This window comes from Portunus trituberculatus, chromosome 41 (genome assembly GCF_017591435.1).
Source record: "Portunus trituberculatus isolate SZX2019 chromosome 41, ASM1759143v1, whole genome shotgun sequence".
Lineage (NCBI taxonomy): Eukaryota > Metazoa > Arthropoda > Malacostraca > Decapoda > Portunidae > Portunus > Portunus trituberculatus.
The window spans coordinates 12,847,004-12,869,323 of record NC_059295.1 but is presented as its reverse complement, the minus strand read 5'-3'; the positions used below and the strand labels follow the sequence as shown (position 1 = coordinate 12,869,323).

General features: G+C 36.7%; 1 protein-coding gene across 4 annotated transcripts in view; it reads right to left on the bottom strand.

Moving 5' to 3' along the window:
- LOC123516514 (cyclin-dependent kinase 12-like) overlaps positions 1 to 22,320 on the bottom strand; it is a 44,247-nt gene that overhangs the window by 7,570 nt on the left and 14,357 nt on the right. For all 4 annotated transcript variants that reach the window (XM_045275932.1, XM_045275930.1, XM_045275931.1 and 1 more), the window contains 5 exons: positions 16,073 to 17,760; positions 6,792 to 7,486; positions 6,427 to 6,672; positions 5,184 to 5,350; positions 4,855 to 5,051 (listed from right to left, as the gene is read on the bottom strand). In XM_045275932.1, the coding sequence (XP_045131867.1) occupies positions 4,855 to 5,051; positions 5,184 to 5,350; positions 6,427 to 6,672; positions 6,792 to 7,486; positions 16,073 to 17,649 (2,882 nt within the window). In that variant the 5' untranslated portion in view covers positions 17,650 to 17,760. The remainder of the gene's footprint in view (positions 1 to 4,854; positions 5,052 to 5,183; positions 5,351 to 6,426; positions 6,673 to 6,791; positions 7,487 to 16,072; positions 17,761 to 22,320) is intronic.

Sequence of the window (22,320 nt, the reverse complement as noted above, 5' to 3'; positions counted from 1 at the left end):
AATAAAGAAATACGTACTTTTTATAGAAAAAAATACATGCTTGGTACAATACTAAATGCACAGAAGCTAAAAATGCAAAAGAAAAAGCTTGGAAGAAACTCATAAAGCAGAGAAATGACAATAACAGACAGCAGTATAAGGATACGATAAATGAATATGTTAGAGAAAGGAGAGAGGAAGAAAAAAACTTTGAGAAAGATGTGGTGAGTAAAAGCAAAAACTTTTCTACAAATTTATAAATGGCAAAATGAAGAAAAAGGAAACAATAGAAAAGATAATTAAAGGAAGCAAGACATACCAAACAAAGAATGAAATATATGAAATAATAAATGAGAGCTTCAAAAGTGTTCACTGTAGATGATGATTTTACAGAACCTAATGGGACATTACATTGCCAAGGATTACAAGAAATCACAATGCACCAAGATGATATTAGCAGATTATTGGGTAATTTGGATGTCAGAAAAGCAATGGGGCCAGATGGTGTATCAGATTGGGTGCTAAAAGAATGTAAAGAGCAACTGCTGGATCTAATTTGGGAAATAATTACAAGTTCACTAAATGAAAGGAAAGTTCCACTAAAATGGAACAAAGCCAACATAATACTGATACCTAAAGGAGGAAAGGCAACTGAACCATTAAATTACAGACAGGTATCACTTACAAGTGCTATGGGGAAGTTGTGTGAAATAATTATCAAAGAAAATGGGTTAAATATCTGGAAGAAGAACAAGTCATATCAAATAGACAATTTGGGTTCAGGACAGGACGGTCATGTGTGTCGAACTCATTAAGCTTCTACTCGAGAGTAATAAAAGGACTGGAAAGCAGACATGGATTGAGAACATAGGAGGACTGCGAGGAACTTGTTAGAATGGATAAGGAATTATTTGAAGGACAGAGAGATGAGAACTGTGATCAGAGATACATACTCATCTTGGGGTAAAGTAACAAGCAGAGTACCACAAGGGTCAGTGTTAACCCCCATTATGTTTCACATTTATGTAAATGACATTCACAATGGGATAAACAGTTATATTAATTCATATGCTGATGATGCAAAGCTGCTATCAAAACCTGGGAGGACTCTTTGCTGTTACAGGATGATATAAGCAAAATCTATGAGAGGAGTAAGAAGTGGAAATTGGAGTTCAATGCCAAGAAATGTCACGTAAAAGAACTAGGAAAGAGCAAGAGAAGACCGGTATGGAAATACCTGGTGGGAAAGGAACAAATAATGAAGACTAAAGAGGAAAAAGATCTGGGAGTGATTATACAGGAAAGTCTGAACTCTGAAAAACACATAAGCATGATATTTAGATCATCTTATAAAATGTCAACTAATATAAGAATGGCATTTCAATTCATGGACAAAGATATGATGAAAAAAATTCATCACAAGCATAATACATCCAAAGCTGGAATATGCAGCTGTGGCATGGTCTCCGAGCTCTAAAAAAGATATAAGAAAATTATAACAGATACAGAAGATTGCTGCAAAGATGGTGCCAGAACTAAAGAATGTAACATATGAAGAATGGCAGGAAATGGGACTACCAACCTTACAACATAGAAGAGAATGAGGAGACACAATAACAATGTACAAGATAGTCAATGGCATTGAAAAGATAGACAAGGAAGACCTGGTGCTGGTGACAGAAGATGGAAGGACAAGAGGTCATGTAAAGAAAATCAGGATGAGGCAGTGTGTGAAGGATATGGGAAAATACAGGCAACCCCTGCTTAACGAAGGTTCACACAACAAAATTTCGCTACAACGATGGTTTCATTTTACTACCATCTACTTGTTTAACGAACACCAAACTCGCTTTAACGAAGTTTTATCAAGGTAATTTTTTCCAAGTTTGAAAGCACTGCCGTATCACGCAAGCCAACAGGCTTTCGAATACACCAGCGCCTCTTGTGGACAACACGCACACCACTCCCTCCCCTTGTTCAAAACAAATACAGCGTCAGCAGCAGCTCGTCTTCCCTCATTCAACTTACCACCAAAATGTCCTGCAATGTCGCCTAGCGTTGCTATGAAGACCAGGAAGTCTCTTATTCTCGAAGTGAAGCTGGATATTATTCACAGACACGAGGCGAGAAAACTAATAGCATTGCTCGCCACCATCTTGACTCTATCTACTGTCTCTACTATTTTCATGTCAGCAGACTCTATTAAGAAGGCTGGTGAGACCGTATTTTCCTTGCAAGCTAAAAGAACCACCCGAACTCGTGGCTCTACAATGGATAAAATTGAAAGCCTTGTGGAAATGTGGTACATAAGTTTTGTATGTGATACAATGATGCGCCCTTTGTTTACATTCCACAGGTTGCCGGTTAGTGTCTTTCCCGTTTCACTCTCCCTCCCTTCATAAATTTAAGATCATCAACATTATAAAGTTACGTACATACATACATTAGTGTACATTATAATGACATAAATTAAACTGCCTAAACGTTTAACTTCATAATTTTTACTTTCATTAAACCTTTCACTGTACTATGATGCACTCTCACTTTGTTTACTCTTAATGGAAGTCCAAGTCAGGAGTTAAACTTGTTATAATCTGTTCGCTTAACGAAGGTTATTTTTAGGAATGTAACCCCTTTGTTAAGCAGGGGTTGCCTGTACAATTTTCCGCACAAAATGGCGAAGTGGAATGCATTGAATAATGAAGTTGTCACAGCACATAATGTGCATACCTTTAAGGAAAAATTGGATAAATGGAGACATGTACACAGGACACTATGAGCCCCGCTCGAATCCTGTACAATACAACTAGGTAAATACACTACACACCAGCATATTCTGCTTTAAATTTTACCTTCCACATACAACCTTGCAAGTAACTATACTTGTAATTGGTGTGGATGAGTTTCATGGTTGTGGAAGTGGAACTCAGAATTATCATGTACTACTTTTAGCTGTTTAAGTCACATTACTTGCTGTGTGCCAATATTTTGGCCATACAAGTCAAACTTACTGTCATGCATCACCATCATGGTGAAGGAAATCACACTATCTGCTTAAAAGTTGTCTCTTTACCTTAAAAATAAAAAAACTATCATGGAACAGTTTCTCTGCTGTTAGTCAAACTAACAGTTGTATATTATTCCATTGATTCTTCAAGCAGGAGTTAACACAAATAGAAAATAGTCACCATTAACCCTTTCCTGGCAGCAGGACAGATTAGTGAACTACCAAATAAAAAATTGTCTATATATAGATGCTACCAACTTTCATCCATATGTCTATACATAGTTTCTCTGCAAATGGGTACTCCTTATTGACATCTATACATAGACTCTGCTGCAAAACTGAACAAACAATTGAATCTATATGGAAGTGTTGTTTGTGTATGATTGGTGATAATGTATGTCAATATATTTGCATGAATAGTTACTCACATCTAGGACTTGTGACCTGGATGTAATTTACTTCCACTTTTCTTCGTATTTTTCACATATGTACAGGTAACTCGATTTACGCGATAGATGCGTTCCAAGAGGCATCGCGTATATCAAAATTCACGTAAAACAAACATGTAATTCTCATAAGAAACAATAGATAATACGGGGGATGCGGGATGTGGTCCAAAAAATTTGTACAAAATACTCTTATCTATTTGGCTAAATTAACATGTTTTTATCATTTACCATACGTAAACAAAACACTCACTGTGTCACTGCCTTCACCACTCATACCACAGTCAGTCACCATCTTCCTCTGAGCTTTACCACTTTATCAAAAATCCACTTATCAAAACTAACCCCACATGCAGAAGAAGAAGGACATTTTGGGGTCATCTTGGTAAATCATAGGCAGACTGAAGAGATTCTGTCTGTATTCAGTACTGGCAGACTGCAAATGAGGCATGAGAAGAGCGGAGCTCCCACCTATCAGCCAGCAGTGGAACTCCCTGGCGCGGTTTGAAATTGTGTCTGGCGCTCAGTTTGAAAATGCGGTTGGGCCAAATCGCATATAAGCAAACTGATTGCACAAATTAAATTAATAATAGTATTTTTTCGGTCACGTTATAATAAAAATATGTAAATCAAACACGTGTAAATCGAGTTCCCTGTACTTGTTTTGAACCTTTTCATTTTTAGGCAATGTTGCTGGCGTTCTTTCTCTTTGACATGAAAGGCTAAAAAAAAAAAAAATAAATAAATAATAATAAAAAAAAAATAATAATAATAATAAATAATAAAAAATAAAATAAATAAATAAATCCAGTATTAGCTTATGTGTGTAGCACATCCACCATCAACAAAGCACATGTGATGACCAGCCTTGAGAGGCCATGTTGACCAGTGTTTTGGTAGTTGAGATGCCAAATAATTATTCATTTTATGAATTGTGTTACTTGTAAGGAATTGTCTATACACACATGATCCAACAAAAAGTCCTGTTCTCGAAACATCTATATATAGATCTTCTGCCGGGAAGGGATTAAATGAAAAGAGGAATGCATTTTCAAATCACTTACAATTAATCAACAATAAAAATCTAGGATAAGGTTGATGTGGATTTGCTATAAAAATTCAAAATTTTGAAATTGACAATAATCAGCGAAGGCAGTAAAATCCCAGATTTTGGAGACTATCAAGGATCAGATAGATTTAAACAAATAATATTTTATTTAAGTGTGTAAAAAGCTATTTCTATTAATAAAGATATTCACAAGGTTTAGCATTTTAGTAATAAGAAACCTAACTTTCAATAACAAATGTAAAGTCTATGAACTCTACTGTTAATTAAGACTTCAGAATAATTAACAAGAGCAATATAAAAATGAGTAATCAAGGAATTATGGTAAATAAAGGAAAATGTAATGCATCACTTACTTGTTGTTCATAAGGATATTGCTACACTTGATGTCTCTATGAAGAAAATTCTTCTTGTGGCAATAATTCAGACCATTAAGCAGTTGCCTCATGATAGAAGCATTGTGCTGCTCTGAAAATTCTACCATCCCAGACTCCAGTAGACCCATCAGGTCATGATCCATGTACTCGAACACCAAGTAGAAAGATCCCTTGTCCTGTATAAAAAAAAAAAAAAAAAAAAAAAATCCAAGTTAAAATATTACAGATATGAGGTAAATGTTTAATCAATTTCATGCATGTACTAACAGTATTGTTTTAAAGATGGAAGATAACTTCATCAAACATACATGTCTGAAATCAATTGCATCTTGCTTGTCTGTAACAATTTCTTTTAGATTGACAATATTCTTGTGGTGAAGCTGTTTCAAGATCTTTATTTCTCGAACAGCAGTAATTGGAAAACCTTCTTTTTCATTTTCTAGTCTTACTTTCTTCAAGGCTACCATCTCATCATCTGAAAAAGAAAAGAACAATGATAAAACTGCACACAGAATATTCAACAATGGGATCTTCATCCACTAATTTTTCACCTGTTTGCACCACACACATACAAAAACAAGTAATTTTATTTATTTATTTATCCTTTTTATGCAGAAGCAGCTGCCAGTGGCAAAAAAAAAAAAAAAAAAAAAAAAAAAAAAAAAAAGCCAATGAGGATCAAGAGTTAGCCAACACGACGATAAATGTCTTGAAACCTCCCACTTAAATGAGCTAAAGCCATAGGAAGGTGAAAATACAGAAGCAAACAGGGATTTCCAGATTTAGCCAGAGAAAGGTATGAATGATTGAGAATGCTGATTCTCTTGCATTATAGAGGAAGACATTAGTTTTATTTATTTAATATTTTTTTTTATTTATTTATTTTTTTAGGTTAAAGCCTAAAGCACCTGTAGGCACACTTGAAGAGTGTATGGGAAGCACTGTTCAGTTTCTGCCCATTAGCGGCACAGGCAATTTTATTTATAGTGGTACCCATACTAGGGCCCATATCACCTCTGAAGCTCATCTTGGGTGTAACCACCTAGAACCTGGGTATCATGGTGACATGTAGGTAATTTTAAACCACTCAACATATGGCAAAGTGTTTAAGGCTGTACGTGGTGGGATTCGAACCTACGCGTGGACGTCTGCCCGATCCCACGCTCACCACCTTATCCACTATGCCAAAGCCTCCCTAAATAAGCGAAAGGAAGAATAAAGTTTTGTGCAGCAAGGTTGTGGGAAATGGGGAGGCAAGCACATCATTTCATATAATCTGAGTTTGCATTTTCATGACATGAAGAGAGAGAGAGAGAGAGAGAGAGAGAGAGAGAGAGAGAGAGAGAGAGAGAGAGAGAGAGAGAGAGAGAGAGAGAGAGAGAGAGAGAGAGAGAGAGAGAGAGAGAGAGAGAGAGAGAGAGAGAGAGAGAGAGAGAGAGAGAGAGAACTTTTAAATAACAAAGACACTATATAACTATATACAATATTCCTCCTAATTCAAAGCTATAATATTTTATACACAAAACTGAGAAGTCAATGCTTGTTGCTTACTTTTCTTATCCTTAGCTCTAGCTTTATACACCTGCCCATATGTGCCTTCTCCAATCTGAGCAATAATGTCAAACACTTCCACACATCGTTCACTCCAGTCTTCTAGAGGGGTGCGGTCATGACGTTTGGCATTTAATATTTTGGGTCTAGCTGCAGAAGATCTTGATTTATGGTGGCCTAAGCGGGAGAGAGGAGGAGCGCTCAGAGTATCATCATCGGGAGAAAGATCCTCAGTTCCTGCAATCACTGAAAAGATAAAATTGTATACATTGATCTTAAATGAACAGGCAAAATGGCATTTGTATTTATAAATAAATCATCAACACTTTTCAAACAAAAATAAAGTATCCTACAGGATATCTTACTTGGAGGCATTGGTAGGTCTGTGATAATACTCTTCCTGGTGGGCTTTGTTTCAGGTGGTGTGCTTGGAGATGTGGGAGAGTCAATATCTTCCAAATTTATTCCAGGAGGCATGGGTAATTTTGTCAGACTTGTTGGCACTGTAACTTTCTTAAAGTCAATTTTTCCTATATCTGGAGTTTCTGACTTGATATTAACTGATTGCTGTTCTGGTGGGCAAGATTGATCTGAATTTTCTTCAAGATCAATGACTGTATTATTTTCCACCTGTGCTGCCCCATTAGGGATAGTGGCAGTAGCAGAAGCCGAAGGAGCAGCAGCAGCAGCTGCTGCAACAGCCATTGCAGAAGCTGCAGTAGTTGCTGATGGTGGGACAGCAGCAACTGGTGCTGAGGAAGCCCCTGGGGTATCTGGTCCTGAAGTTGAACCTCCCCCTTCTGGTTCTACATTTTCTTTTCCCTTTTCTGGTTTGTCAGGTTCTTTGGTCCTTAGGGCCATGAATCGATCCCTGTTTTTCCTTGTTTTAAGCAGTTCTGCAAATAAACTTGTAGAGCTCATGTTGTTCTCATGGGCTAGAGCCCCAGTGGCTGGGGTGGTTCGACGGGGTGAAGCTGGTCGGGGTCGAGGAGGTGTAGTGGGGGATCGTCTTGGTCGCCGCCGCACAGGAGTACGACTTCCACTCCTACGCTTTTTCCCTCTGAAAAGGATTGTGAGCCAGGTACTCCATACTATGCTTGATCAGTTTATGCTACAATAATTAGTGCACAACTACCAGTTTGAAGAAACATGCACATTAAGAAATCCTTATAATACATTACAACTGAAATCCCATGTCTATTGAAATCAGTCACTTTAGCATTATACTAATAATATTATAATTATCATTCCTTCCCCTAAGCCATTGAAAATGTTACAACATAGTATTTGCATTCCTTAATTCCTTTCATTGCTAAACTAAGAAACCCTGACATACTCAATACTCTCCTTTCTATTATCTCAATTTTTTTTTATATAGATGAGTGAGATGATTAGTTCTACCTTTCTAAAATAACTCATCTTTTTTTATGGGTAAGAAGCACTTTCTACCCTATTAATTTTTTCTTCCATGTGAAAAATAAAAAGAAAACTTTTGAAACTTATACAACACAAATTTTCTTCTCAAAGGAACATTCCTTGAACTTACACAATTATGATCAAGGAGTCAGTACATTAGCAAAGTCAAATGGGTCAATGATCATGATGCACAAAAGATTAAGTACAGGAGGTAGTTAAGAGAATAAGATAAAAGCTAAGAGAGCCATGGGTTTGGATGGATTTGCAGTCCAATGCCCGAAGAATGGTAAAGTGATTGTTGTTTAGTGATTAATAAAATTGTTATAAGCATGAACAGTATGGTGTCCACTGATTTGAGCTGATGCATGAGTAATTCTTGTTTAAAATTTCATAATTAGGATGATGAGATGAATGTGTAAGTTTCAGGAATAATGATGACAAAATTAAACTACAGTACAGTGGAACCTGGGTTATAGAACACCTCCCCTGTTTAATCAATTAGGTAAAAAAAAAAAAAAAAAAAAAAAATCCTAATTGCTTCGGTTGCTGTACAATGATTTAGTTCTGGGACAAAGTTATTGATTTCAAGTATCAACAGACAATTAAAATCTACCATTTATTACTAATTTCTAGTTTCTATAAACATTCCTGAGCCACCTGTGGCTATCTTGATGAGTTCCTAACACCATCACTACTGCACAACTGCATTCTCCCAGTAGCTTCCCTCATTTGGTTGGTGACAAAGAAAAGTTCTGTCACTAAGGTCATTCAATTCATCCTTTCCAGATAAATCATTTCTGAGCTGGCAATGTTATGAGGTAGCCACCTTAGCAGAGAGGGCATGTATCATACGACTCTAAGACATGGTAGATCAGTGTCTGAGAATGGATTAATCCATTTTACATTGATTTCTAAGAAGAAAATAGCTTCAGTTTTCTAACAGCATCCAGGAATTAATCAAGTTCAAGGACTGAGATTCCACTATATTTAACACTGGCTAAATCAATGCAATTACAAATAAATGTGACAATGCTCCTGTTAGTAGCAGCTTGTCTACTAATTCAATTCAAACTAATCTATACACTTAAAAACCAGGATTCTTTTTCTTTCTTAATCAAAATCAGGTCTGATCTCTTATTTCTCAAGAATACACAAACATGTTCATGAAGGAATGCCTCTATCAATCTTCTCTACTCATCTTTTGCTGCTTGCCTGTACTAGCTGCAGCAGCTGTGGTACATAGAAAAGTCTATTAAATCACACCACTAAACAACCCTGCATAAAGCACGTTTCTGACTCGGAAGTAAATAAACATTTATGATAAAAGTAAATATTAAAATACATTTTGCTCTAAATTATATTATACCTATTTCAACAACAGTAACATAACAGTAATAAAGCTTTTCTTAATTATTATTTAGCATGTCACAACTTGCAAGAGTGCACAAGTACAATCAACTTGGCACCTGGTAAAGACGTTTTTATTCTAGCACATATTAATACCCAAAACCATGTTAGTAGTAGGTAAATGAGTTAGTGCCATCATCTACTCTACAGAACTAACTAACAGTTAGTTATGCTGCCAAACAATATTTCTCCAAACTTAATATTCTTTAAAGATACATAGAGTTGTCAACAATGGATCCCTTTAATGATTTGTCCAGATAATTCAGTACATTATGAGCATGAGGTAAAGCAGCTCCACATCCAAGTATGTAGTAAAGTTAAAACAAGCATATCATGCATATCTGTATATAACAAAAGTTGCTGCTATCAAACTCCTTACAGTTTTCAATTCTAAAATAAGCAGCCAGTGGTGTAGCTAATGTTTTTGCTACCTGGGATGGACCATGGCATTCAAATATGCCACCCTTCCCAGAAATAACATAATAGTACAATGTACATTAACCCCTTAAATTATAAATATATATATATATATATATATATATATATATATATATATATATATATATATATATATATATATATATGCAGTGGAGACTCAATACTCGAACACAAAAGTTCGATTTAATACTTGAAAAAATACCTGATAGTCAAACGTCCACACATGTGGTTGTAAACAAAGGCTCCTTGGCATCCCCCTTCCCCCCTCCGCTAGTTGTGACTTGTGCTGCTGCGGTCATCAGAATAACATTCTGCATTCTGTCTGTAGTTTTTCATTTGTAAGCTTACATTAACACCAACAGCTTATTAACAGTGAAAATATCTGGTAATCAAATGGCCGCACATTTGATCTGTCAAAGCTTTGTCATCTCCCTTCTTGCAGCTGCCACCGTAGCATTCTGATACCGTATTACTGGTAATACTGGTAGACCGGATGCCGGTGAGCATCTCCAGTCCTGCCACAGTCTTGAGAAAAACAACATTCTTCTGCGTTGTTGCTAGTTTTTCACATAGAAACTTATGGTGCCACCAAAGAGGTTTATTAGTGATGAAAATAAGGAATCTGGTGAGAGTGCAAGTGTTAGTGAGCCATAGCACTCCATTAGTGGATTCACAGGAATCACATCAGAATAGTTACAAAGATGGTGACTCAACCTCCAGTGACCTCCCTCCTCTTCCTCACCCTTCTACCCCTCCTCTTCTAAGTTATCAATCACCGGCCTTCACGTACGGTATGTACAGTAAAAAAATAAATAAATAAAAATAAATAAATAAATAAAAAATAAATTAATAAAATAAACTTTAGATTTTGCTAAGATCAGAACGAATTACCTGATTTATAGGTATCGATAGTCGAACTTTTTAATACTTCAACAGCCATTTGGAACAAATTAAGTTCGAGTCTTGAGTCTCTCTCTCTCTCTCTCTCTCTCTCTCTATATATATATATATATATATATATATATATATATATATATATATATATATATATATATATATATATATATATACAGTGGTACATTGAGATATGAGCTGCCTGAGATACAAGTTTTTTTTAGATATGAGCTACAATTTGATATTTTTTTTATTTGGTATGAGTCATGCTTGGGGATGTTGCCTTTATAGTTGGGAGTTTGGTGCATCGGTCCAGCCTCAGCTGAGCTAGTATCTACGTGTTTTCCATAGATCTTTTACACTGTGATTATGATTTCATCCTTTTCACACCATTTACTAACCTTTTTATTTGTCTACAGGAAGTGGTTTTAATCTGTGTTTAATGTTTATGTATGAATGGTGCCTGCATCCTTTCCTCCCTCCCTTCTCCTCCTCCACCATTTACCATTAGTCAAAAATGTCTGTGTCCAAGGTAAGAACACTAAATAAGCTTTTGCTGTTATTTCATTTATTTTCATGTATTGATAAAGTATGCATGTGTACTTAACTGAAAAGGCAAAACAAATTTCTCCTACCTCCCCCTACCTCCTCTATTTACACTTATCATGGTTGGGGCAGAACAATGTAAACAAACCTTTATGGACCTCTCTCTCTCTCTCTCTCCTACTTAAAACTTCATTTATTCAATGAATCATACTTAAGGGATTGTCAATGAGCTCTTCTGTGATTATTAGAGCCCCCAGGCTTCTGTGGGTGGCTATATCTGTACACTCCATATGATCGAGAATCCCAAGTGAGGGTTGGGAATGCAGTAATATTCCGTGGAACGTATCCTCCGAGATAATATACTTTATAAGAATAGTTCATCTATTTATATTATCCTTCGTTATGTTTTATTATGTTTCTGTGCAATAACTATTATTTATATATACCTTTTTCTTACCTGAAAACACGTAAAAAAAATTTGGGGTGCTCTTTATGGGGAGGTTGGAACAGATTAATGGCATTTCAATGCATTTCAATGGGAAAAGTTGTTTTGAGATACAAGCTCCGTCACAGAACTAATTAAATTAAAATTTCAAGGTACCACTATATATATATATATATATATATATATATATATATATATATATATATATATATATATATATATATATATATATATACACACACACACAAACACACACACACACACACACACATTAGGCCTGTGCATGGTATTCATTATTAAGCCTAAGCCCATATTCTTGATAATCAAATGCCTAGATGCATCTTCATTCAATAGTTGTTGTTTTTTCTTTTATGGCCTATAGCGTCTGTAGGCATACTTGACAAGTATATGTGGGAAGTGCTGTTAACCTTCCATCCATTAGTGGAACAGTCAATTTTATTTATAGTGGTGCCCATATTAGGATCCACATCACAACACATGTGCATCTTTGGTGTAACCATCTTGAACCTTGGTATCAGAGTGACATGTAGGTAACTTTAAACAACTCAACAAATGGAATAGCTTCTAAGCAGTATGTGGTGGGATTCAAACCTACGTGTGGACGTCTGCTCAATTCCCATTCTCGCCACCTTATCCACTACGCTACTGCCACCCCTAGCTAATTTGATTGTCTGAATATGTGTGTATGTGTGTATGTATGTATGTATGTAAATATATATATATATATATATATATATATAAATATATATATATATATATATATATATATATATATATATATATATATATATATATATATATATATATATATACAAGCAACCCCCTTAATGAATGGGTTATGTTCCTAAAAAAAAAAAAAAAAAAAAAAAAAAAAACTTTCGTTGCATGAATTTTCATTAAGCGAACCAATAATAACAAGTTTGACCCCTGACTTGAACTTTCATTTAGAGTAAACAAAGCGAGAGTGCATCATAGTACAGCAAAAAAGTTTAATGAAAGTAAAAATTATGAAGCTAAACATTTAAGCAGTTTAATTTAAGATTAAGTCATTATAATGTACACTAATGTATGTATGTAACTTTATAATGTTGATGATCTTAAATTTATGAAGGGAGGGAGAGTGGAGTGGGAAAGACACTAGCTGGCAACCTGTGGAATGTAAACAAAGGGAGCATCATTGTACCGCATACAAAACTTATGTACCATTTAAGCATCTTATTTTACAACAAATTATTAGTAGTAGACATTGCAGGGCTGGTTGCAGGGAATTTTGGTGGCATGTTGAGCAAGGGAAGACAAGCTGCTGCTGGACGCTGTTATTGTTTTGAACTAAGAGCGGGGAAGGGTAGGGAAGTGAGTGGTGTGCATTTTGTTCACAAGAGGCGCTGGTGTATTCAAAAGCCTGTTGGCTTGCGTGATATGGCGGGGCTTTCAAACTTGGGGAAAAATTACCTGACTAAAATTTCTTTAAAGCGAGTTTGGTGTTCATTATGAGTAGATGGTAGTAGCGAAATTTCATTGTGTGAATGTTCGTTAATTGCGGTTGCCTGTATGTAAACAGTCAACTCTTAATTAACACAAGGGTTACATTCCTGGAGATGTCATGTTATTCTAAATTGCACAATTTAAACCTATTTTTCCCCATAGAAAACGATGGTAATAGGGGGTTACATTCTTGGCCTCTAGGAAAGTCTGCCTACTTTTTGGAGTTTGTTACTCAAAACTTAAAAAAGAAAAATTCTTAACACTTCACTAGGTCAAGGAAACCATAAAAACACGTACTCACATGCACATCTTTCTTGTCCAGGAAATTAGAAAATTATTAATTCAATGTGATTTGTCATAAGTTTATATGCCAGGAACATTATCCCTTATTCATACATTTATTATTAGTACATTTAACAAAATAAACCATTAGTACAATTTGGTAGTGGTTGGTATCAGTGTTTGTCTACCATCACCTAAGCTGATTGAGCCATGCAGCCCAGATCACACTGCCTCACTGTTCCACCACAGGCAGCATGGAAAATTTTACAAAGAGAACCAGCCCTATTACTGTTGCAGTGTGTGATTTATTAACAGATTTGGTGAGCCAGGAAAAAGTGCTTCTCATTAAAGCACAGAAGATTGTACAGTGTGGCCTTAACATAGGAAAGAATGACCGCCTCCTTCAACTGTGCAGGCTATAAGAAGAGGACAGTCCACCAGCTATCTACAAAAATCAAGCAATAAAGACATACAACTGATTGTAAGATAAGTAGAATTCTGATAGAAAACTTCAGAGATGGGGATGCAGTGATTGAAGCTAGCAGCAGCGATGTTGTTGTTGGTGTTCCTGGGTTTGGTTCTAATTACAACTTTTCTAAAGTAAGCTATATGAACGATAACATATATATTCTTAAGTTTCTAAAAACAATTACAGTCAACCCTCGGCTATCGTGACTTCCGCTAACGCGTTTTATTGCTATCACGCACCCATGAAAAGCTGCTAAAATTTCATTATCGCGACCTCAGATGCCTGCTATCGCACGCCCAGCCATGACGTCATGGGATATCTGAGCGCTCATTGGCCAAAACCGCCTTCCCGCCAAGATAAACTCGGCTATTGTGTTTTCGGCTATAGTGCGGCTATTTCGGCCCCAATTGGGCGCGATAGCCGAGGATTAAGTGTAGTTAAAAAATAATAAAAATAATATGTATTTAGGCACAATCTATGCAAAGGTAATGACAAAAGCATGGATCTTGGTTCACCTCCACAGCGAAGGTAAATCTTGCTTGAATGTTGCCTTCCAGAGCTGCGAGAAGGCAATATTCGCTGTTAAGAATACCAATTTCTCGCGGATGGTATATTTCAACTGACAAAGATGGAAGGTATTGTTTAAGAATCCAGCCAAGAGCATCTTGGGCAGTTACCCCAGAAACAGCATGGGTATGTGTGACGTCATCGAGTAAAGTTAACCCGTGTTAAATGGGATAAATCGCAATAAATAAAATTGCGTAATTGAAACCCAGGTTAATCAAGAATTGACTGTATACATACATACATACATTATAAAAAATATGGGCTTAGGCTTAATAATCAATACCACAGAGAGGCCTAATTATGTAAAACTGACAAAGGTGAGGACCAAAAGTGTTATGTACTCAAAAAAGTGCTAACCAGGATGAACAGCCCCCTCCACAACCCTACCCCTCTTAGCTACACCACTACCAGTTACCAAACTACCAGTTACATATCAAAATTGTAAAATTACTTTTCAAAATTCTATGATTATTTTTCCTTAATACTTGTAGTGGTCTGACTCAGATCTAAACAGCCACTCCTTCTCAAGACAACTTTCAGTAATCTTTTGCATTGAAGCATGCAATCTTATTGTGTATATACAAATGTAATACACTGGACATGCATCCAAAAGTTATTCATAATAAGTACTTTCTCAATTTTGTAGCATTCCTATGTGGCAAAGTCACACACAAAAAAAGAAGGATATAAGGATGTAACACATTCGTGCAAGACAACATAAAATCTATCCTTGTATTTTTTCAACATGCAACTTTAAAAGGAAGAGATACATGTTAATATAGTGGATTGCTGAAAAATGATAATGTGATAATATGGGGACCAAATGGTACATATATATATATATATATATATATATATATATATATATATATATATATATATATATATATATATATATATATATATATATATATATATATATATATATATATATATATACACACACACACACACACACATATATATATATATATATATATATATATATATATATATATATATATATATATATATATATATATATAGCTGGATGAATTAAAACAGATTATCACAATGGAAGTTACATTGAGTAAACTTAGTCATTCTCTCATACTCTTTGGTTAAACCTTTGTGTTGCCTTTATAAACATTTCAATCAGTCGACAAAATTCTAATGCAAATCTTTAATTTTCCAGTTTCCTTTGAACATTTTCAATTAATTTATCCTAACTTTTACCTCTTGTGAATTTCCCTTAGGTCATTCTATTGCTCCATTGATAGATGCTATCAATTTTGTTCCTAAAATCAATTAATAGAAGTCTTCCAAAGATTTCTCTACTACCATCTACTCTTCTAAGCATTCACAAATTATCTCAGTTCGGTCTCTTCAAAACCTTCAACTATCTCTGTCCCTTAAACAGAATAGTTACACATACTGCTGTTAAATATGAAAGTGTTTTTCAGTAAAATGGCTAAATAAATTGAGGAAGTCTTGGCTAGCTAGAAAAGAGACAGAGGTTCTACAAGGATACAATATTCATGATTTCAAAAACTTGACAAAACTGTATATGAGGACATACTGATTAGTTAAGCTAGTACTAATAAAAACTGCACTGCAACAAATACACATATATCTACTTCAACTGACAAAAACTTCAATGGTAGCAGAAAAAAAATTCAATAGTAGCAGTCACTTACCTAGGAGACTGAGCCCTACTTCGACTGGGGCTCCTGGTAGGGCTGTGACTTCTGCTCCGACTTCGCCGTCCATGAGAATGGTAATCTCTATCCCGTCCTTTTTTCTTTTTCTTCTTCTCTTCCCTCCTGGATGTGGAAGTAGAGGCATAATACCTACTACTACTACTGCTGTGTGGTGGAGTATCTGGACTGCCTCTGATTTCAATGTACGACACAGGACTTCGAGAAGGTGACCGCTTTTTGTTGTACACCACAACAGGTGGAGGAGATCGGGCACGATGGGAGGTAGGTCGACGGGGAGGGCTTCTAGGTGGAGGAGTCATATTTCCCCGCCTCTGGTTAGGTATGGGTGATGTTGTTGACCTGCGTGGGCTGATGTGATGCACCCGACTTGACCGGTCATAGTTTTTGCTGACAGATGATGGCTGAGCTTGGGGTGGGGTGAGGTGTCGTGTACTGTGGTGACGGGGAGAAACAGGTGTGTGGGGAGATCGTGGCATGGACCTGCGACTGGGTGTGCGTTCTCGAGAGCGATGGTGTGAAGAGTGAGACTGACCCCGCACATGGTTCATTTCAATTGGGTGGGGGCTTACTAACCCTTCATCATCATTTGAACTGAGAGGGCTATGTTTTTCCCCTCTGCTCCTAACCCTTGATGATGCACCCATTGACCGACTCTCATGACTAGGGATGCTTCTCTTTATCACCATTGTTTCTGTAATATCATCATCTGAACTTGCAATACTTCCCTCTCCAACTATGTCATCATCATACCCTGGACTGCCACTTCTGGATTTGTGCTTGCTTTTTTTCTTTCTCTTTTTAAGAACTGGACTATGTGATCGTTCAGATCTGTTGTGTTTTTTCGCTTTCCTCTTCTTATCTTTCTTGTGCTCCTTTTTCCGGGCTCTGGAATGGTCCCTCTCTGATTCAGAGGGTGTTCGAGAATGGTGATAGGGGTCCCTCGTGCGATAGTAATCTCCTCTTGTTTCTAAGGAATGGCGATCTGGGGACATGACAACTGGATAAGGTACTAGAGGACGGGAGGTGTGAAGAGTATGGTGTGAAGGAGTGGGAGAAGACTCAACTTCTCCGTCACTGCGCAGCTCCCTGGACCTCGGGAGAGGTGAACGAGACACGAAGGAAGGACTGCGACTGATGTTCGCACTGTAAGTAGGAGGACTTGGTCGGGGACTTAGCCGGGAGGACCTGGAGGGTGACCGCAGTAACTGCCGATTACCACGTGGACTAACAACAGGACTATGGCTTGGGCTGTCTGTGATTTCGCCAGCTTCTGGTTCAGAGAATGCCTCTGAGCTGACGTCAGAATATTCAACTAAGGCTCGAGGCTCCCGCGTCTGCTGGTGGTCCTTCGGGGAGCCTCGTGATGCCCCTTTACGGTGTCCTTCCTTGTCCTGTTCCTGTGATTGATGGCTTCTGGACTTCTTCACTGGTGTTGTCTTAGAGGCAGTGCTGTGGCTTGGCTGTTGGTCATGGTTTTGGTTCTCTTCCTGCTCATCATCAGAGAGAGATGAGAAGCTCTCGTCAGACTCAATAGTCTCATGGATGCTCGGCATGTCCTTGGTCAATAGCACCAAGCACCACACAAACACAAGCCCATGCTTCACCACAACCCACCTCCAGCAACACCACCAGAGCCTTAAACCATCATCTTTACCATCAAATACCTGGAAAAAATATAACACATAAGTGAATGAAAGACATTATATATAGTGCATTTATATATGATACAATAACAGCATATGTATCTAACTTATGAAGCTTCATTTTGAGAATTCAGTTATCTTCAAACCTTATAAATTATGAATAGAAGAAAAAAAAAATGGAAAAAAAATAATCAACCAAGTTAAAGGTAAAGACGAAAACTTACTCGTATTATTAAAACAAAGCATAGGTAAAGAAATTAAATTACAAAAATTATGGAATGTTGAATCAAAACTTAAATAGGCAAGTACTCATTTTAGTGGTAAATGTTTAGACACACACATGGTCACTAGAACAGCATTCTAAGATACTTCACTATGATTAGTTTTCCTTCAATTTCACATTCTCTATAATCCTCTTATCCATGAAGTAACCATCAAGTTGCTTTTATAAGGAAATTCTCAAGAGATATGGGAAACTATGGTTGAGAGGAAACATGTCCAATAAAAGTGAGTGGAGAGTGTTCTGATCAAAGCTATAGTACACACCAACTGACTGAAAGTATAAGTAGTGTGGATCTTATGTTTTTCACTCATCAGCTCATTATATCTTAGAAGAATACAAACAAGAACAAATAATAGGCACCAACATTTAGTAGTAAATACCCAAGACCACATATCACAAGTATTTAAGTAACCTTTAGCCCACAAAATAAAGATATTATGAGTTCAGTATAGGACTTTTAAGTAATAAAACTTCAACCACATTTTCTAATAATTCATAAAGCTTGTATGAAAATTAAATTGATATCAAATAACCTACATAATTATTCAATAACTAAATATATGCTGATAATAATATAAATTAATTAATCAAAAGGTAGATGCATTACACCTACCTAATAATTTTTTATATTCCACTATAGTTTATAGTCTTTCTTTTCCTTACAAGTTAACACTTAACAGGTTAGCTTCAGCATATAAGGGAGTTAACAAGTAAGGCCTATCTATTATACTAAAAAAATTGGGGTGTCTAAAATAATGTGTTGCACAGTGGTTGCAAACATACAGTTTGCTTTGGAAAAGTTATCCAGACCTATTGATAAAAAGGACACCCTATTAAGTTATCTGGCAAAGAAGTGCAATTCAGTAGGAAGTGAAAGTTACATACAAGTAAGCTCTCACTTTTACATAGGCTAAACCGGTATATAAGATATATCATTGTAATTCTCTTAGATGCACAACTGAGAGATGTGTAGTCAGATGAAAAGAACTCATAAATTTCCTTAATATTCATAACTCCTAACTATCATTAGATTGTTTGATAATTATATATATATATATATATATATATATATATATATATATATATATATATATACAGGCAACCCCCGTTTAACGAAGGTTCACACAACGAAATATCGCTACAATGAAGGTTTCATTTTACTACCATCTGCTCGTTTAACGAACGCCAAAACTCGCTTTAATGAAGTCTTATCCAGGTAATTTTTTCCAAATTTGAAAGCCCCACCGTATCATGCAAGCTGACAGGCTTTTGAATACACCAGGAGCTGCTGGTACTAAGGCCTGCCTCAGGAGAAATCCTGAGACACCTGTAGAATAAAGATCAAGATCAAGCCTCTTGTGGACAACACAGGCACTGCCGATACAAAGGCCTGACTCAGAAGAAATTCTGCGTCACCTGTAGCATCAAGATCAAGATCAAGATCACGCGCACCACTCACTCCCCAGTCAAAACATAACAGCGTCACCAGCAGCTCATCTTCCCTAGTTCAACTTACCACCAAAACGCCCTGCAATGTGGCCTAACGTTCCTAAGAAGACCAGGAAGTGTCTTACTCTCAAGTGAAGCTGGGTATTATTCACAGACAAGAGAGAGGCCAGAAAACTAATAACATTGCTTGCCACCATCTTGACTCCATCTACTGTCTACTATTTTCAAGTCAGCAGACTCTATTAAGAAGGCTGGTGAGACCGCATCTTCCTTGCAAGCTAAAAGAACCACCTGAACTCGTGACTCTACAATGGATAAAATGGAAAGCCTTGTGGAAATGTGGTACATAAGTTTTGTACGCGGTACCATGATGCGCACTTTGTTTGCATTCCACAGGTTGCCGGTTAGTGTATTTCCCGTTTCACTCTCCCTCCCTTCATAAAAGTAAGATCATTAACATTATAAAGTTACGTACATACATACATTAGTGTACATTATAATGACTTAAATTAAATTACCTAAATGTTTAACTTCATAATTTTAACTTTCATTAAACCTTTTACTGTACTATGATGCACTCTCGCTTTGCTCACTCTCAATGGAAGTTCAAATCAGGGGTTAAACTTGTTATAATTGGTTCGCTTAACGAAGTTTCGCGTAACAAAATATTTTTTAGGAACGTAACCCCTTCATTAAGCGGGGGTTGCCTGTATATATATATATATATATATATATATATATATATATATATATATATATATATATATATATACACACACAGTGCAGACTTAATACTCGAACGTCTAAATAGTCAAACTCTTCAATAGTCGAACACAAAAGTTCAACTTAATACTCAAAAAAATACCTATTAGTTAAACGTCCATCCACGTGGCTGTAAACAAAGTGTCTCTCCCTTCCCGTCGCCCTATGCGCCCCAACGGTCCACCACAGCCAGTTTATCCTTCGCTGTCATAAGGATAACATTGTCCTGCGCTTTCTGCATTTTCTTTTTTTTTCATTTAGAAGCTTACAATGACACGGAAGAGGCTTGTTAGTGGTGAGAATAAGCCTACAAGAAAGAATATAGTGACAACCATCGAAAGGAAAAAGGAGATTACTGATAAATACGAGAAAGGAGAAAGAATAACTGATCTTGCAGCTGAGTACTGTAAGGCTAAATCTACAGTAGCCACAATACTGAAGAAGACAGCTCATTAAAAGAGCTGATGTGGTGATTGGTGTGAAAAGGCAATTTAAGTGAAGAAATGGAAAAATTGTTGATTGGATAAACCAAAGGCAGAAGGCTGGTGATTCTTTGTCAGAGGACATAATTTGTGCGAAGGCTAGGCTGCTGGATCGTGATCTTATTTTTAATACTACACTTAACCCTCGGCTATCGCGCCCAATTCCCGACGTCGGAAAGTGCTGAAAAGCTGCCAGATTCGCCAAATAACTTAATTTAGCACATTCAACTCGGTATGCTGGAAAATTTTTTTTACATCATATATGTACTATCAAACTAAGTACGTAATAAATTATTAGGAACATCACTAATCAGCTTCACCAAGCACAGAGAACATAATATGGCAAAACGAGCCAAAAATGCTTGGTTCATGGTCTCAGTTTTGGGACACTTCATCACCTTGAGTGAATTACATTATTTTCAGTAAGCACATTTCATTGGTTCAAGTTTAATTAGCAATCAAATCCAGAAAATGTGACGAATATCAAATAAACACGATGTTTTGATGCAAAATCCTTGTATGACTTCAGTGAAAGATTGTCCGTTCCGTATGTAAACAACATCAAGCAGGTTTCTACCTGCTCCCCACCGGTTATAGGCAAACAGTTCAGGGTCTGGATGCGATGCTGACGGTCCTTTGCACCAATCTATGAAGTGCTTTGAGCAGATAGCATGGTCCTTGGTAGCTCTCCACGTCGGGCCTCGTTTACATCGTGTCTCCCATAATCTTCGAGCCGCGTCTTTCTTCCTGGGAAACACAGTCCATCCTTTCACGCCTTGGTTTTTCTTTTTTGATATAGAATTGCAGTCAGCTACAGCACATGTATAAACCGGCATTCTGTTCCAGCTCTAAGAACACTCCACACTAGGGTGACCAGATTTCTGAGACAAATTCCGGGGACATTTTCAGTTCAGGAGGTAAAACATGTAGTGTTTTTGCACTGGAAAAACTAAAACGGGACACTATTCGTACCATTTCTAAACCAGCAATCAAAAGTTTCTCTCGCCTTATTTACCCAAGTTGCAAAGAAAAAAAATCTCTACCTGATGAAATATCTGAGATCATGAACACCCATTAGCTGTTAAAATGTGTCCGCTATACACTTCACCGTCTTCACGGAAACTATATAAAAAATAAGGCCTTCTCCTTATTCTTGACATTCTAAAAGAGTAATTATAAAAGGACATAATTATCATAATCAAAAGGAGTAGTTTTTTTAACGCATCAAGTGATCTTTCAGTTACAGAAAACCGGGGACAGCAGTAGCCGGGGACAGGTCACTGAAATCGGGGACGTCTGGTCACCCTACTCCACACGAGCTTCCAAACAACCGCGGGCCGCGGGTTGTTTTGGTGTTTTGAGAGGACTCGGTGTTCCCGAGTTCAGTTAGTCTTTTCGGTTTGATATGCCTTCGGCCGCAAAAATGTTGCTCTACCAAGATTATTACAGAATGTATTCCTTTGTAATATTTAGAGGAGAAACAGTGCTCTCTGTTGAACTATATGAAAAAATGTTTCAAACCAAATATGTAATTGAGACTAGTAAAAAATGCGAGAGCATTGAAACAGCGACTGTGAGTATTAAGCTTATAATAAGTTTTGTAGA